Source organism: Pelophylax lessonae (genome assembly GCF_965119305.1).
Source record: "Pelophylax lessonae genome assembly, chromosome: 2".
Taxonomy (NCBI): domain Eukaryota; kingdom Metazoa; phylum Chordata; class Amphibia; order Anura; family Ranidae; genus Pelophylax; species Pelophylax lessonae.
The window spans coordinates 577,845,118-577,864,658 of record NC_138769.1 but is presented as its reverse complement, the minus strand read 5'-3'; the positions used below and the strand labels follow the sequence as shown (position 1 = coordinate 577,864,658).

The window sequence follows — 19,541 nt, the reverse complement described above, 5'->3', positions numbered from 1 at the left end:
TATATAATTTCAAATTGGTTTAATTTTCATTGGACTAAAAGAGAAATCTGGATGAAATGTTGTTGGTATTAAATAAAACTACATTTAATCATAAACTATTTAGTGACGCTTGTCTAAAATTTTTAGTTTAATCTGCCGTAAATGCACATTTACAAGCTTTTACTGCTGTTTCAAACCTTCATTGCTTATTAAAAGTATTTAAGCAACGCCAGCTGGAGCTACTAATTTTCTGTCACCCACACTACTGAGAGGTTATTTTATTTAAAGCTACACACACACACATACACACACACACACAATACAGTGTCTATGAGCTGTAATGGTGGCACAGCAAAAAATTAAAGCAACTCCACCAAGGTGCAAGGTATACTTAGGAGGTGGAACGCTCCAGTGACATCAGTGCTTTTCCACCTCGCCCTTCCACCAACACAGGGAAAGGCTTCCCATACATTATACAATTTTTTTTGTACAATTTTCCTTTAGATTTACCAATGAAGTCAATCCTAAACACTTTCAATTGGTATGCAATCAGGCAGGCTTTTGCACAACATAGCTGAAAGTAAATCTATAGGAAAATTGAATTATGTAAGGCTAGCTTGACTGGTGGCAAAAGTTACTCTCTGTGTCATGCCAATTAGGTGGTAAGTGGAGCAAATTTTCCATATATGACTGATTGGACATTCTGTAGCCACATACACACCTCCCCCCACTACATAGTTTAAGACTGGAAGTATTTTTTGTACATTCAAGTTTTACCATTTATAAGGGGACTTTCTCTGCTGGACTATGGGGTTTATTTACTAAAACTGGAGAGTGCAAAATCTAGTGCAACTCTGCATGGTAGCCAATCAGCTTTGAACTTCACATGTTCAGTTAATTAAACAAATGAAAAAAATAAAACCAAAACTGGAAGCTGATTGGTTTCTTTCAACAGTTATGTCTTTCTTTGGTTCCTCCACTTCCACTTTAAAGCCACTTTTGTTTTAGGAAATCTCTCATCAATTCCTGTGTTTTTGAAGGGTAACAGATAGAATGAGAAAGGGAGCTAAAATAAAAAAAATCTATTTAAGTGAGAATGATTTAGAACAGTGGTCTCCAAACTGCAGGCCGGGGGCCGGATCTGGAACTTTGCTTGCTTTTATCTGGCCCTTGAGGCATTAGTCCCTACACCACAGGTGTCAAACAAAAGGCCCGGGGGCCCAATGTGGCCCCCCAGGCCATTTCATATGACCCTCGCACTAGGGCTGGGACAAGGGGTGGGCAGGAGGGACGGTTGCCATGGGCGCAATGGTTTATTGAAGGGAAGGGGGGGCGCAGTTTGGCATCCTTGCCCTGGGCGCTGGATGACCTTGGCCCGACACCGATGATGGGGACACTATTTTTCCCATGGATATCAACGATGGGGCATTATTACTCCCCTTAATAGCAATAATGGGGCATCTTTTTCTCCCTCTGTCGTCAAGACATTTTCTACTCTCATTGGCCACAGTGCATCCCCCCTAAAGTTTGAAGAACAGTAAACTGGCCCTTTGTTTAGGAAGTTTGGAAACCCCTGGTTTAGAACCTCTCTAAGGATTTTTTTTTCAGACTTGGTAAATTTGACCCCACCTTCTATATAGATAACAAGATTCAGACAGGACAGAAATAACCCAGGCAACATTTAAAGTTAGTATGAAAAAAACTCCTTAACAGGCTCAAAGAGAACATGTAAAAACTGGTAAAATGTCTAACTATTCCTTTAAAAATATAATTTTCTTACACTCACCTCACCATAAGATTGCTATTCTTGGAGTCCATTAAGAGACAAGAAAAGTCCTAAACCTTCAGGCTACACTGCCACCTACAGGAGGACTGGACACTAGCAAACAAAAAACCGTAGACCAGCCCAGAGTAAACCCCTCCTACTATCAGCTGGCCCCAGTTCTGTAGCAAAGCAATCTCTCAATGAGTTTAGAACAGAAAGCAGAGTGGAAGCAAGGTAGAAATCTCAGCTTGCTTGGGGGGGGGGGGGGTGGAGCTCTGATGCGTGATGACGTGCGTGCCCACGTTGGAGTAGACGGACCGCCACTCGAACCCCCAATACCACCTGATGATCCAGGCAGCCCACACCATTGGGGGAGTATCAGCTGGTGGATGCGTGAAGGGTTAGACACCCGGAACTTAGAGACTTTACTTGCTACTCCTCAGTATTTGGGACTTATTCAAGGATCGACTATAATTTAATAGAACATCAACTTTTAGCCTCCCTTAAGGATGCGATAATTAGATCCATCACACTCTCCAACCACGCCCCAGTGATAGTACAATTAGATCTATCTTTAGTAGTATTTAGAGAAAGGGCTTGGAAACTGAATGACTCGCTCATTCAAGATTCTAAGATAGTTGAGAGAGTAGAGAAGAAGCTGGAGAGTTTCCTAATGATACACCAGAGATCTCACAGTCTACCCTATGGGAGTCACATACAGCTTATATAAGGGTGATATTAATAGGCATTCGGACACAAAGAAAGAGGGAAAAAAAGGAGGATGAATCAGTTACTTAGGGAGATGCACACATTAGAACAATGAACTAGTCCCCAAGGTATTCCAGAGAACCGAGAACTAATTTGAGAAGAGAGTGGAGTTGGCGGCACTCATGGAACAGGAGGCAAAAGGTGCATTTCATATAGTCATGAAAGAAAAATATCAATGGGGGAAATAAACCTGGGAAATGGCTAGCAAAGGCTGTAAGGGAGAAAAAAAATGCATCCTATATCTCTAAGATTAAAAAGGAGAATGGGGAGATAGTGCACTCATCCCCAGATATTGCTCAAGTGTTCCACTCATATTATAGCCAGCTTTATAATGTGAGACAGATAGAGGAAGGTAGGGAGAGAGGAAAGGAAGATTTGGCAACGAGGAAATATCTGCGGGAGCTCAGGCTCCCAAGGCTACCCAGAGGGGAGTTAGAAGATCTAGAGACCCCGATCACATGCAAAGAGGCGAGGTGGGCAATAAAGAATATGGCCTTGGGGAAGAGTCCGGGTCCTGATGGGTACTCGATTCTGTATTATAAAAAGTTTCAAAAAATCCTGAAATTATGCGAAAACTTTAATATAGTGGTAAAGGGGGAGAATTTAAGAGAGGAGTCTTTGCTCACCTACATAACTCTTATTGTGAAGGAGGGGATAAACCCTACAGCACCAACAAGTTATAGACCAATTTCCCTCTTAAACACGGACATAAACATTTTTTGCTAAAATAATAGCAGAAAGAATAATACCCTTATTCCCGAAATGGATACACAGCAATCAGGTGTAATTTGTGTCTGGTCATAAAGGGAAGGGGAATTTCCTTAAGTCACTCCTTTTGATGCACAAAGGGAAAAAAAAGGGGACTTCGGCCATATTGTTGTCTGTAGATGCCGAAAAGGCCTTCGATAGGAATGATTGGGGTTTAATGTTAGAAACTCTGATATACCTAGGTATCAGAGACAGGATGATACGATTAATCTCTGGTATAAGGTGGCCGCATATGCGAGCGATGTACTTTTTTTTATCTCTAACCCTAGACTAACACTTCCAACAGTGCTGGGTTATTAAAATAGGAAGTTTACTTGTAACGCTTATACATGATTATTAATCTGTATAATAAGATTTGAATTTTGATCACTATATGTTTATTGAAACTTGAATAAAATGCTAATATATATATATATATATATATATATATATATATATATATATATATATATTTATATTTATATTTATATTATAAAAAAAAAGAAGTCCCTCAATGGATTCCAAGAAAAAGATTTTACTGTACAAAAAATGTTCTTTCTTGTCCATTGTGGGAGACACAGAAATTCTTAATCCTTCAGGAAAACCAAAAGCAGTCCAGCTACAAGATAGGCAACAGTAAACAAAAGCTAACAGGCCCAGCATAAACAATAGATACTAGGGACCATCTGCAACTGAAAGAATCACCCGAATGTCCTTACGCCTAAAGCTGGCATCAGATGACTCATACACACCCACCTGGCAGAATTGGGAGAGCATGTTACCTGATTACCAGGTGGCAGCCTTACAAACCTGGGAAACTGTTGCCTGATACAGAAAAGAAGAAGAAGAGCTCACAGACCTAGCAAAATGAGCCTTAACTAGAAAGAGGAGAACCTAACCCTTACCGTAAGTTTAAATGATGGCCTGTCTGAGCCATAGAACAGCTGGCAAGAAAAGCAGGGCACCCTCCTAAGGCCCATCTGGAATGACAATATGGGAATCATTGGTTGAGAAACAGACTTGCACTGTCTGAACCACATCCAGACAATGGAAGGCAATTTCCTTTGGATAAAATCCAGCCAGATTAAGGGATGGGAGAATAATGTCCTGGTTAGGGTGAAAGGCAGAGGCTATTCTAGGCAAGAAGGTAGCCCTGGGTCTCAACACAACCTGGTCCCCTATGAAAGACCAAAAAGGGTTCTTTGCCAAATAAGGCCCCCCAGTTCCGACACTCGCCTCAAAGAGGAAATAGCTACAAGGAAAAAAAACTTTGGGGGAGAGAGAGGAATGTCTCCAGTGGGATCAGATGATGGCTTCTGAAGCAGAGAGAACCAGGTTCAGAGTCTATGGGGCCACAGACAGGGGGAAGCACATGGTAACCCCCCTGCACAAAGATCCTAATAAAAGTGTGAGAAGCCAACAGTTTCTGAAACAGAACGAAAAGAATAGTTGGTGGTGAACAAAAAAAATAAAAATGCTGGTCCTGACCCAACTGCAGGGAGGAGGAGATCTGCCCTACAGAGAAATTCCTGGAGTGATAAACTTTGCATGGGAATTTTCCCCAGAGCTTAGTGAATATGGTAAAAGCATTGTGCTGTTACACCAATATGTAAGATATAATATAATGCATAGTTATGGTAATGTCTATATAATTGGTCGTTATACTGGCATCTTGTGGTTATTTCGGTTGTTGCACTTGCCTTTCTGTCTTCCCTTTTGTGTTGCCTCCAGTCCCCTCCCATTGATGATGTATTTCCTGTTCCTGCTTCTTTATAATTGTGGGGATAGAGATTGCCACATCTGTCTAGTCCTTTCATACAATCTGCTCGCATTCGGGAACACATTACCATGTTTTGACCTGCAGATACCATCTTTCAATCATCTGCCACATTTTGCTGTCTGCTATACCTACTGCTTGCAATAAAACCTACGTATATGGAAAGAAACGGTTTCTGGTGAGTTCAGCTATCTGATAACAACTGTCTCCGGTGATGATTATATCTGCTTATACAGGCCAGGAATAGGTCTCAGCAAGGAATAAGTCACTTTTACAACAATTGGAGTCAGAATAAGAATATTTACCAAGAATAATACAAAAGGCAAAAAGAATAGCATTTTTCCTGCTCATTATTGACTATTTGAAGCCAGCAGAGCTTCACCTCATTCCCTAAGATCTGAGGAAATTCCCATGCAATATGCAACTGCCCTTGCAAAGTGAACAATCTATTTACCAGTGGTGGGTCCCTTAGTATCCAAGCTTCAAGAGCCATGCTATTAATGCAAGTGAGCAAGAAGAAGAATTACCTTATTCTAGATCAGGAAATCAGGACACCAAATCCCAACTTTATGATACAAAATTCAAAACAATCGCTTTAGAGACTTTTAACCACTTGCCGACTGCCTAACGCCGATCTACGTCGGCAGTCAGCCCCTCACAGGCAAAGTGACGTAGGGCTACGTCACTAGCTTGTGAGGGTCTAGGGAGCGAGCGCGCGCCCCCGAAGGCGCGCTCCCGCTCCCGCGTGGTCACGGACCCCCCCGCGCGTGTGACCAGCGGACCCGATGTCCGCCGGTCACTCGGCGATCGGCGGGGGAGAGGGAGAATGTCAGGCAGCTTGTGTAAACAAGCTGCCTGTCATTCTCCTCGCTGTAAAGACACTGATCAAACGGATCTAGTATGTAGATCCGTTGATCAGTGTCCTTACAGCTCAAGCCACAGCCAATCACAGTAGAAAGCACGCCCCTAGGGATACACACAGCCCCTCCCTTCCAAATAAAGTTAACCCCTTCACAACCAGTGTATTTTTACAGTAACAGTGCATATGTATAGCACTGATTACTGTAGAAATGTCACTGGTACCCCCAAAAGTGTCACAAATGTCAGTCAAGGGTCCGATCTGTCCGCCCCAATGTCGCAGTACCGCAAAAAAAATCGCAGATCGCCGCCATTACGCGTTAAATAAAAAAACAACAAAAATTACAAAAATCTTTCCCTTTGTTAGTAAACGCGATAACTTTTGCGCAAACCAATCAAAATACGCTTTTTGCGATTTTTTTTACCAAACATATGTAGCATAAAACAAATTGGCCGAAAATTTTAAAAAATTTTGATTTTTACTTTTTTTTTGGGGGAATTTCATATAAAAAAATGTGAAAAATATTGTTATTTTTGCAAAATTGACGCTCTTTTTTTGTTTATAGCGCGTGATCAAAAAATCGCACAGGTGATCAAATACCACCAAAAGAAAGCTCTGTTTGTGGGAAAAAAAGGACGTCAAATTCGTTTAGGTACAGCGTCGCACGACCGCGCAATTGTCCGTTAAAGTCACGCAGTGCCGAATCGCAAAATACCCCCTGGTCAGGAAGGGGGTAAAATCTTCCGGGGCTTAAGTGGTTAAAGTGTCATTATTCTAGAAAAAAAACACATTTTATCAAACATCCTAAATTTACGGGATCCACAAATGCTCAGATGGGAAAGATGAATATTTGTTCTACCCATATGTATGTCTTGTACCATCTGCCACATAGGTTTATAAATTCTTTTGTTGACATAAGCCATTTCTCTTTCAGAAAGCACCAATACCTGTTAGTAGAATGATGGCACTGCTTTACGCATTTCTCAGGCATCAGTGTGCTTCCTCAGACAGTATAAGAGAGTATAGGTCAAACTGTATACGTGTGGTACCAAATGCATACACTATTGGTGTCACAGGGGACTCTAGGGGATATTATAAGTCAATATCAGACTCTTTCTACTTGCAAGTTCAACTTAAGTGTCTTGTATCATGTTTAGGAAAAATCACTACCAAAGTTGGACTAAGGAGGATGGAGTGATACTAGTAAGGGGAACAAACTTAGATTTCCACAGTTTCATGGAATGGTGAAAGGTACACTGAATACTAGAAGTTTGACAAAATATGATTTTCAGAGATATTTGTAAAACAATAGTTATTTTATATTGCAATAGTTATTATAGTTATTCTAATGGTTATGCATCTATGATTCTACAATAATGACATCTTAAAAGTCCCCAAAGCAACTGTTTAAGAAGCAGGATGGCAAATCGGCCCTTTGGACAGTCATCTGCTAGAAGTCTTACCAGAAGTCATACAACATCTGCTTAGGCCAACAAGGATTTGTGAGCCTGGTTCACAGTGTCAACCTAATCAATCTGTCCACAAACAGGACTTTTTTTATAATGATAAAACATGTGGAGGTCTGGAGTAAAATTGAAAAAGAGAACTGCCTCAAAAGAGCCTACCATGAGTCCCAAGTTGGGATTAAAGTAACAGGAATATAGAAGTAAAGGGACATTTCTTGATGGTCAGAGCAGCACTTTGCAATCTGCTCCTTAGGCTCCTACCACCAGTAACATCCTTATTAAGAACATTTAGGGCTGGTCCGGGAGGCATTGTGCCACAAAGGGAATGCGTAAAAAACATAGCTTATTTGTCCAGCACATTAGCCGATTTGCCCTATGCATATGCACCAACAGGAAACTTACGTGAGAGAGAAGGAGAGAGGCTTCCAGCAAGCCATTACAGATAAGATTCAATGCCACAGCCATCCTCTCCATGTGTCCACAAGTGGGTCAATTGAATTTCAGGTTAGATCCCTTTTAAGAGCTTTTGTCCAGTCAAAAATGGTCTGGCAAAGTAATATCACAGTCAGAGTTGAGATACAATTAACAAGATATGGCAGGATCCACAGAGGGAATTGACCACTTCTCATTGAAATCCTCATCAAATGGATTCAAAGCCTTAATGCAAACATTATATAAAAACAATTGAAAAGGCAGATGGAAAGGAAAAACCCAAGGTTAGAAACAGCACCAGAAGAAGCAACAACGAGATGTTCTTCTTTCAATCGGGTGAGCACAGCAAAAAAGGGGCCAGATTCAACAAATAACTAGATCATGCATGACAGTAGTAACAACCTCAGGTGAGGAAGCAAAGAACCCAGATACACCCAACAGAGCTAAGAGGGACTCCAAAGACAGGAAAGACTTTAAAATTAGAAGACAAGACTCCAGGCTGCAGACGTCGGCACCCTCAATTGGTGTGATGCAAGCAGCCCCTGACTTGACAGTGCATGAGCTAAAAGCACCCGTTACAGTGGTATTGTATAGACAATATATTAGCTTAGGGTAAAAGACTAGGACTCAATATTTTTTAAACCCAGACAGCTGGTAACAGGCGAGGGTCAATGACCAAAGGTCACTTTCAGGTTAACCTCTCAATGTCCAGTCCAGAGGGCCCTGGATGCAGTACAGTCCAAAAACCGGGTTCAGAATGGTTTCACCAGACAGCTGCTAATCTTACAACTATACAACCCAAACGTTCACTCTATCGGGAATTGTAGGCGTGCCACTCTCAGATGGGGAAACTCCAAATACTAAAAGCAAAAAAGAAAGGAGGCCCAAACACCTAGTGCATTACCTTTCGACATAAAATGTATTATAATGCCAAAAACATACTCGCCCCTGTGCTAGAACCGTTGACGCGTTTCGGGAGACACTCTCCCTTCCTCAGAGCTCTTCATGTTTGTGAGTATGTTTTTGGCATTATAATACATTTTCAATAGCTGTCGAAGGGTAATGCATTAGGTGTTTGCGCCTCCTTTCTTTTTAGCTGCTAATCTCATTCGAAACCTCCAGCAGTAATGTAGAGAAGAGTCTTGATTGTAGAGTAAAAATGGAGAAGAAAAAAATGCTAGAAAAAAACATTACAGGTTAATATTTACAACAGCAGAAATTAAGAAAAGTCATCCATCCTCTTAGCACTTAATTTCTTTGGCAGTGTTTAATCTTTCTGTAGGTGACAGTAAACCCAAAGGTTTAAGACTTCCTGTGTCCTTAAGTGCCGGTTTATACTATAGCGATGTCAGACATCGCATGTGATTCGCACTGCACTCCTTTGCAAATCAAATGTGATGTCTGTGCAATGTGAATTCAGCCATACAGATTGTATGGCTGAATTCACATCACATTCGGACCAAAGTCATGCAGGACCCTTTTTTTGGTCCGCACCAGAATTGGATTGCATGGGTGTTCACACCTATGCGATCCGATTCCTGTCCGAATTTACAGTTCGCACTGCGAGATGCAAACTAATCTGGGGGTGTCATTAACTTTGTATTGACACCCCTAGCAGTACACATATGGCAGTTTGAACTGCCTGCGAGTTGGGTGTGATGCGGGAACCCGCAGTGGATTTACAGGGTTCCCGCATCGCACCAGTGTGAACCGTCACTTATTGGATAGGAAAGCAATGCACAAATGCAAAAAATCGCCATGCCATATGTTTCCAGTCAGAAATCAAATTTATAAATCATAACCTTTTGTTTAATAAATGTAGATACTGTAGATCCTATATACCATGAATTATATGTACTTACACGAAGAGTTTACTGGCATGGGCAAAGCACTGATTCCTGTAATGTTAAACCCCATTCCTTTTACTTAAAATAGATATAGTACATGAATGTCATCACTTGCTGGATTAATGAGTAATGTTTTGCTGAAGAGACACCACCCATTAAACATAAACAGCTCAGTAATCACTGCAAGCAGACTCTAGCCATGCTTTAAATCAAAGTTAGGAGCTGATAATGTAGGAAGCTGCTACTGATTGGTCACATCCCCCGGAATGCACTTCTATTGTCAGGTGCTGGAGAAAGCCTTCTTACAAGTCTATGTTTCTTTTCCTCTGGACTTATCAGTGGGTCAGCATTTCCCTCACCACAGACTTTATCATCAATGAACTTAGCCATATCTCCAATGGCCCAGCATTCCTATCATCAAAGGCATTTCTGAAACCACAAGTCCCTTACCCACTTAACTTAACTTTATACAGCAGCTGTACATGCAGGCACGGTTCCACTGCTTTAATCAGACAGATCAATTTTTTTTATCTGACAAGCACATTACCATGCATATTCAGACAGCCCAAATATGCACATATACAGTATCTCACAAAAGTGAGTGCACCCCTCACATTTTTGTACATATTTTAATATATCTTTTCATGTGACAACAATGAAGAAATGACACTTTGCTTCAATTTATAGTAGTGAGTGTACAGATTGTATAAAATGTGCTGTCCCCTCAAAAAGCTCAACACACAGTCATTAATGTCTAAACTGCTGGCAACAAAAGTGAGTACACCCCTAAGTGAAAATGTCCAAATTGGGCCCAATTAGCAATTTTCCCTCCCTGGAGTCATGTGACTCCTTAGTGTTACAAGGTCTCAGGTGTGAATGGGGAGCAGGTGTGTTAAATTTGACGTTATCGCTCTCACTCTCTCATACTGGTCACTGGAAGTTCAATATGGCAACACATGGCAAAGAACTCTTTGAGGGTGTGAAAAAAAGAATTGTTGCTCTACATGAAGATGGCCTTGGCTATCAGAAGATTGCCAAGACCCTGAAACTGAGCTTCAGCATGGTGACCAAGACCATACAGTGATTTAACAGGACAGGTTCCACTCAGAACAGGCCTTGCCACGGTCAACCAAAGAAGTTAAGTGCACGTGCTCAGCATCATATCCAGAGGTTGTCTTTGGAAAATAGACATATGAGTGCTGCCAGTATTGCTGCAGAGGTTGAAGGGGTGGGGGGTCAGCCTGTCAGTGCTCAGACCATACGCCGCACACTGCATCAAATTGGTCTGCATGGCTGTCGTCCCACAAGGAAGCCTCTTCTGAAGATGAGGCACAAGAAAGCCCGCAAACAGTTTGCTGTAGACAAGCAGATTAAGGACATGGATTACTGGAACCATGTCCTGTGGTCTGATGAGACCAAGATAAACATATTTGGTTCAGATGGTGTCAAGCATGTATGGCGGCAACCAAGTGAGGAGTACAAAGACAAGTGTGTCGTGCCTACAGTCAAGCATGGAGGTGGGAGTGTCATGGTCTTGGGTGGCATGAGTGCTGCTGGCACTGGGGAGCTACAGTTCATTGAGGGAACAATGAATGCCAACGTATACTGTTACATACTAAAAGCCACAGGGCAGTATTCCAACATGATAACGACCCCAAACACACCTTTACGACGACCACTGCCTTGCTAAAGAAGCTGAGGGTAAAGGTGATGGATTGGCCAAGCATGTCTCCAGACCTAAACCCTATTGAGCATCTGTTGGGACATCCTCAAATGGAAAGTGGAGGAGCGCAAGGTCTCTACCATCCATCAGCTCCGTGATGTCGCCATGGAGGAGTGGAAGAGGACTCCAGTTGCAACCTGTGAAGCTCTGGTGAACTCCACGCCCAAGAGGTTTAAGGCAGTCCTGGAAAATAATGGCGGCCACACAAAATATTGACACTTTGGGCCCAACTTGTACATTTTAACTTAGGGGTGTACTCACTTTCGTTTCCAGCGGTTTAGACATTAATGGCTGTGTGTTGAGTTATTTTGAGGGGACAGCAAATTTACACTGTTTGTACATGCTGTACACTCACTACTTTACATTGTAGTAAAGTGTAATTTCTTCAGTGTTGTCACATGAAAAGATATAATAAAATATTTACAAAAAAATGTGAGGGGTGTACTCATTTTTGTGAGATACTGTATATATATATATATATATATATATATATATATATTACAGTACATACCAGTATATACCAACACAAAGTGGCACATAATTGTAAAGTGCAAGGAAAATGATACATGGTTTTCCAACATTTTTACAAATAAATATCTGAAAAGTGTGGCGTGCATTTGTATTCAGCCCCCTATACTCTGATACCCCTAACTAAAATCTAGTTGAACCTATTGCCTTCGATAGAGATTCCATCTGTGTGCAATTTAATCCCAGTATAAATATAGCTGTTCTGTGAAGCCGTCAGAGGTTTGTTGGTGAACATTAGTGAATAAATAGCACCATGAAGGCCAAGGAACACACCAGACAGGTCAGAAATAAGGTTGTGAAGACGTTTAAAGTAGGGTTAGGTTATAGAAAAATATCCTAAGCTTTGAACATCGCACAGGGCACCATTCAATCCATCACATAGCTTCAAACTGTCCCTGATTTCGAGGGACTGTCCCTGATTCCGAACAAAGTCCCCCTGTCCCTCTTTCCTCCTCATTTGTCCCTCATTTTGATCTGATCTATAGAGATGTATATGAAATGCACTTTTTATCTATCAAAAAGTGTTTCCAAGTGCTAATTCTTTTATCCAGTTTCTAAATTGCTGCATTTGTGACATTCATAAGCCAATATAAAGGAATAGTAGTGGGGGGGAAAAAAAAAACTTGTTGGTTTACCAAATATTTTTTTTTGTATAATTCTCCCTTAAGGGGGTGTGGCAGGGGGTGTGTCCTATGCCTACATACTTTTGCTAATAGGTGTCCCTCATTCCCATCTCAAAAAGTTGGAAGGTATGCCATCATCTGAAATTGGAAAGAGTATGGCACAACTGCAAACCTACCAAGACATGGCCGTCCACCTAAACTGACAGGCCGGGCAAGGACAGCATTAATCAGAGAATCATCCAAGAAGACTATGGAGGAGCTGCAGAGATCCACAGCTCAGGTGGGAGAATGTGTCCACAGGACAACTATTAGTCGTGCACTCCACAAATCTGGCCTTTATGGAAGAGTGACAGGAAGAAAGCCATTGTTGATGGAAACCCATAGGAAGTCCCATTTGCAGTTTCCGAAAAGCCATGTGTGGGAAACAGCAAACGTGTGGAAGAAGGTATTCTGGTCAGATGAGACCAAAATTGAACTTTTCGGCCTAAAAGCAAAATGTGTGGCAGAAAACTAACACTGCACATCATCGTGAACATACCATGGTGAAACATGGTGGTGGCAGCATCATGTTGTGGGGATGCTTTTTTCAGCAGGTATAGGGAAGCTGATCAGAGTTGATGGGAAGATGGATAGAGCCAAATACAGGGCAATCTTAGAAGAAAACCTGTTAGAGTCTGCAAAAGATGTCACCTTCCAGTAGGACAACAACCCTAAACATATAGCCAGAGCTACAATGGAATGGGTTAAAACAAAACATATGTTTATGTGTTAGAATGACCCAGTCAAAGTCCAGACCTAAATCCAATTGAGAATCTGTGGCAAGATTTAAAAATTACTGCTCACAGACCCTCCAATCTGAGAGAGCTTGAGCTATTTCCCAAAGAAGAAAGGGCACAGATTTTACTCTCCAGATGTGCAAAGCTGTTAGAGACATACCCAAAGACACTTGCAGCTGTAATTGAAGTGAAAGGTGGTTCCACAAAGTATTGATTTAGGGGGGCTGAATACAAACGCACGCCACACTTTTCACATATGTATTTGTAAAAAATGTTCAAAACCATTCATCATTCTCCTTCCACTTAACAATTATGTACCACTTTGTGTTGGTCTATCACAAAAAAAATCCAATAAATACATTTACATTTTTTGTTGTAACATGACAAAATGTGGAAAATTTCAAGAGGTAGGAATACTTCTTTAAGGCACTGTATACCTATTATGAGAGGAGAGGCAAGTGAATGTTAGGGTTTAAAAACGGCTTATACCTATAAGGGTAATCAACTAATTTGGGCAAATCAAATGACAATCATGTCATATTATTGACCTACTTTACTACTAGAAACTCACCCAGATGTATTAGGTGTTATTAGTATTACTAGAAGAAAGATGAGTAAAGGCCCATTCCCCATAAGCCCCAAAAAGGACTCACTTACATACTCTTTTCTAAGGCACTCTTCCTTTCTTCTTCTGTTTCTTCAGGGGAATAGGAGGAAACAACAGACGTTTCAGAAGTTATAGACTCTTTCTTTCTGGAGTCTGGGAGGTAGGGTGTGTGCGGATCCTGAAAAAAAAAAAAATAAATAATCCATCTTCTATAGACAAAACCATATTTGTCTTTTTTATGAATTAATTAATTGCTGTGATTAACAGAAGTAGAAAGAGCTGGCATGCGTTTCATGTCTAGAGAACAGAGGGCCTGGGTGGTAACCTCTTAACCACTCTACTACCGCTCACGGTAATACTACTGCGGCAGAGTGGCTCGTTCCCGTCCAGTCACGTAGTATTAACGTGACTGGACTCCTCCCCTTCTGGGCGGCGCTTGCGCGCCGCCGGAGGCTCGCTCCCGCTGTTTTCATTCACAGCGGGAGTCGGGCCAGGGGAGGAGCAGCGGCGATCGCCGCTGCTCTTACCCGATCGTCGGGGATCGAGTCTGGAGATTACACACAGCGGGCGGATCTCCATAGTGACAGGGAGTGACAGATCGGACTGTTCAGCATAGCTGGACATCCGATCTGTCCATGAATCACATAGTCACCTCCCCCCCTACACGTCAGTAAGCACCAGGCATACATTAACCCCTCCCTCTCCAATAAAATTAACCCCTTCCCTGCCAGTGTCATTTTTACAGTAACAGTGCATATATATAGCACTGATTACTGCAGTAATGTCACTGGTACCCCCAAAAGTGTCAAAAATGTCAGTCAGGGGTCCGGTCTGTCCGCCGCAATGTCGCAGTCCCGCAAAAAAAATCGCAGATCGCCGCCATTACGCGTTAAAAAAAAAACACCAAAAATGACAGAAATCTTTCCCTTTGTTAGTAAACACAATAACTTTTGCGCAAACCAATCAAAATACGCTTATTGCGATTTTTTTTACCAAACATATGTAGCATAAAACAAATTGGCCAAAAACTTTTAAAAAAATTGGTTTTTACATCTTTTTTGGGGGGAATTTCATATAAAAAAATGTGAAAAATATTGTTATTTTTTCAAAATAAACGCTCTTTTTTTGTTTATAGCGCAAAAAGTAAAAATCGCACAGGTGATCAAATACCACCAAAAGAAAGCTCTGTTTGTGGGAGAAAAAGGACGTAAATTTCGTTTGGGTACGGCGTCGCACGACCGCGCAATTGTCAGTTGAAGTCGCACAGCGCCGAATCGCAAAAAGTGGCCTGGACGGAAGACAGCAAAATCCTCCGGTTGTAAAGTGGTTAATATATACCAGTGGCAAAGCAGCTGAGATGCCAGAGGTTCCAACCACTACCCAGCCCACAACCCCCTTGGGATGCAGAAATGGTTTTGGTTTGCTTATTTAAGAATACTTCTCTCTTACTGTAGAAATTGAAGAATCACAATGGTCAGAAGACACCCACAAGATCAAAAGTTTGCTGTTTTGAGGAAGGTATCGGCATTTCTGGTGGAAATTTACCAGACTTGTATAAAGTACTCGAAATTTCTACTTGAGTAAAAGTACAAGTGCTCGATCAAAAAGTGACTTGAGTAGAAGTGGAAGTGCTCGCAGAAAAAGTTACTTAAGTAGAAGTACTAAAGTATTCAACATTTTTTTTACTTAAGTATTGCAAGTAGTTTTTTCAAAAAATTTGCTACTTAAGTACTAAAAGTAAAAAGTACCAGTAGTTTTGAAAAAAAAATTCTACTCAAGTACTGAAAGTAGAAGTACAAGTACTGTGTTATGTAGTTATTAAAGAAAGAAGTCAAAAGTTTGAACATCATATTGGTTTTTATTATTTCAAATGATTTATTCAAATGATTAACCTGTGTTTGTTAGTAGTTTCTTGATGCACTTTAAGCGCTGTAGCACCATTTATTTGTTTGTTTCATATTTTCTTTTTATTGGAAAGATTTGGTATAGCAGCTTTTATTATACACAGCCTTTATTTTCGTATGCGCTGATTTACAAATGACATTATACACATTTTTTTTAGCTTTATGCAACCTGCCATCTACTGTTCTGGCAGTGGTAATTTTTTTAAAAGTAACGAGTAACTATGCAGCACAAAAAAAAAATACTTGAGTAGAAGTATCGAAATCATCGAAAAAATGTAGTGAAGTAAAAGTAGAAGTAGGAGAAAAAAATTCTACTCTAGGAAAGTACAGATACCGCATTTCGGTACTTAAGTACAGTACTTAAGTAGTTCTACTTCGTTACTATACATCTCTGAAATTTACTAAAGAGTATTTCCAAACAAAATAGTGTCAATCCAGTGAAAAGGCTTATGTAGGCCGATAATGGCTGTTTAGAGTTCAGAAGAAATGTTGCAAATAGCAGTACAGAGCCAGCAGAGTATAAGAACCTTCCTTACTTCTACATAATCAAGAGACCCACTTTGGTTTCCAGTTGTGTCAATAATAAGGTCATGATTTGCATGATTTGCAGGCATAGTTCCAAAACAAATTTACACACACCCACAATAACATGACTGATTCAATATGGAAATATGATACTTCCTGGTGATCTGTTACCTCCATTTATTCTTGTGACCCCCAAATCCTTAGTGTAAATAAGAGTCAATGACAGTAATAATATAACTGGACCCTTTAGAGCAGGGGTATTGAATTGAAATTCATGGAGGTCCGGTCACAAAAATGTTACTACAACAAAGGTCCTAATTACATGTTTGTGTGATGATTTAGATCCTTCACATCATAGCCCCCTCCTCTTATATCTCAATTCTATTCTTCAAACTGTATCCTCAGTTCCCCCTACATATCATAATTTCCCATTTTACATCACAACCCCACACTTCACACCATTACCTCTTCATAGAAGTGTTCTCTGCCCCCCTTTACATCGTCCCCCCATCCCTTACACAGTAGACTTCTGAACTCCCCCTCACATCATACCTCCGCTTATTCACAGCAGTATCTTCAACCCCCCTCCCATCTATGGCCCCACATCCCCCCCACAGTACTGTCCCCTGCCCCATTCACATCATCCCCCTACAGTAATATTCTCCTTTGCCCTCTTTACCCCCATCCTCCACAGTAATGTCCTTCTCTGCCCACCTTTACCAACTCCCTCCACAGTAATGTTCTCCTTTACCCCTTCACAGTCTCTCTACTATAGCTATCCTGCATCCCCCCTGACTGTTGGCTGTTTGGCGATTATACCTATCAGTTGTTAGTTTCACCGGTTATCTAAGACAACCTAATAAATGCAGCAAGAAGAAAAGGTGTTCTGACAAGGTGGACCCTGCAGTGAGTTAGGGTCCTTTCACACGGGCGTTCCGTATGTCCGTTTTTCATCCCATCCGTTTGCGGATGAAAAACGGACATAATGTATCTCTATGTAAATACGGATGTCAGCGGATGATCATCCGCTGACATCCGTTTTTTGTCAGTTCCGTTCAGTTCCGTTTTTTTGAACAGAAGAGAACCCTATTTTTTCTTCCGTTCAAAAAACGTAACGGACGCAAAAACGGATGTCAGTGGTGTCATCCGCAGACATTCGTATTTACATAGACATGCATTATGTCAGTTTTTCATCCACAAACGGATGGGATGAAAAACGGACATACGGACCGGATGACACAAGTGTCATCCGTGTCCGTTTCAAAAAAAAAAAAAAAAAGGAACTGATCGGGCAAATAAAACTGAACGCCCGTGTGAAAGGAGCCTTAAGCAGGAATGACTTCCACTTATTTCAAGACTTGGTTTATTCTGATGCAGGATAAGATGACCATACACTAGTAGAATTTTGTTTGTGGTTTTTTTTTTTTTTTTAGAAACATTTGTTCCATTTTCTAGTGGTTAGTAGGGTCAAATTATCAGTCATTTCCAACTGCAATGATGAGAAAATTAGAAGTAGCAGGATGGGAATGTTTTCTCGAATGAACAAATTTCAAACAGTGCATGTAGTTTTTGTTCAGAAAATGACATCCATTGCAAAATCAAATGTTAAAAGGAAACTAAATTTTGAAGTATATTTAAATTATATTTTTGCTTGTTCAAAAACCTACTAGTGTTTGGCCAGCTAAACATCTGCCCCTGACTGGAGAACGTCAAAGAGGTACTCACACCAGAATGATCAGCATACCTATTTCCTAGGAGCTAGGAAATAATGGATGCAATAATGGACTGACATCTAAATAAGCCCTTAGAAACCAACTAAAATATGTTAGGCAGTTTGTGTTTGTTTTGTGAATTCACGCAAACTTGGTGATCACTAGAGATGGCCTTGCGGTTCGCGGCGAACTTTGCTTGTTCGCAAATTCGCAAAAAGTCGGACTTTTGCCGATGTTCTCGATTATGTCCGCGCCGCCATTTTCTTTTTCATTCAGAAGAACTTTGACCCATGACACAGCCGTCAGGTGGAACAGGACAGCCAATTGAAACATTCCAGCACATGGACAGTCCCCCTACCCTATAAATAGACCCGATCTGGCGGCCATTTCACATTCCGCTTTCTGCCAGTGTAGGGAGAGGTCTGCTGTGCTCATGAGGGAGAATTTGCTAGACACATATAGTGCTGTGAAGATCCACAAAAGTCCTTTCCAGGGCTGGTATTTCGGTATAGGCCTTCTACAGTCTCTTTTGAGGTTAGGGACAGGTATCCAGTGGTTGCTTTAGGGGCAGTTAGAGATCGGCTGCAGTCACAAATCGCTCTGTCAATGTCCACAAAAGTCCTTTCCAGGGCTGGTATTTCGGTATAGGTCTAGTATCTTTTGAGCTTAGGGAGAGGTATCCTGTGGTTGCTATAGGGGCAGTTAGAGATCGGCTGCAGTCACACACAAATCGCTAATTTTGATCTCACACAAATCGCTATGTCAATGTCCACAAAAGTCATTTAAGGTGCTCCAATATCGTTTTAGGGTCTATTACAGTGTCTTTACTATAGGGGCCAGGTATCCTGCGGTTGCTTTAGGGGCAGTTAGAGATCGGCTGCAGTCACACACAAATCGCTAATTTTGATCTCACACACACAAATCGCTATGTCAATGTCCACAAAAGTCATTTAAAATGCTCCAATGTCGTTTTAAGGTCTATTACAGTCTCTTTACTATAGGGGCCAGGTATCCTGTGGTTGTCACCGATGTGTGAATGGACCCAATATGTATTAGACAATGTATTTACCGGCTGCTGTCAGTTCTGGCTGATTTATGAAAAAAAAAATATTTATTTTTTGCTGTAAAGAAAAAAAAAATAAAATTTAGGGCAACTTTTTCAATTGCAATACTTCTGTTATGACATTGTCCATGTGCTGGGACTATTTGTGCACAGCTAGTACGTCTTTTGTGGCTGCAAATATGACCTAAAGGTTTTCAAAGTTCGCCTCCCATTAAAGTCAATTGGGCCCGCCGCGAACTCGCGGTTCGCGGACTTTTGAGAAGATTTGCGGCGGACGTTCGCGAACCGCTCTGGCCGATGTTCGTCCATCACTAGTGATCACTGTTAAAAAAAAAAGCGGTGAATTAAATAGGGTGTTCATCTGTCCTTTGTTTGACAATCCCTTACTAATTAGTCTTAAAAATAGAGCAAATTGTATTTTAAGACTCACGTACCACTGA

At 41.1% G+C, this 19,541-nt stretch overlaps 1 protein-coding gene across 1 annotated transcript in view; it reads right to left on the bottom strand.

The window, feature by feature from the left end:
• ARHGEF25 (Rho guanine nucleotide exchange factor 25) overlaps nt 1-19,541 on the bottom strand; it is a 548,945-nt gene that overhangs the window by 73,280 nt on the left and 456,124 nt on the right. Inside the window, exon 5 of the mRNA XM_082245582.1 lies at nt 13,948-14,075. Coding sequence (XP_082101708.1) covers nt 13,948-14,075 — 128 coding nt within the window. The remainder of the gene's footprint in view (nt 1-13,947; nt 14,076-19,541) is intronic.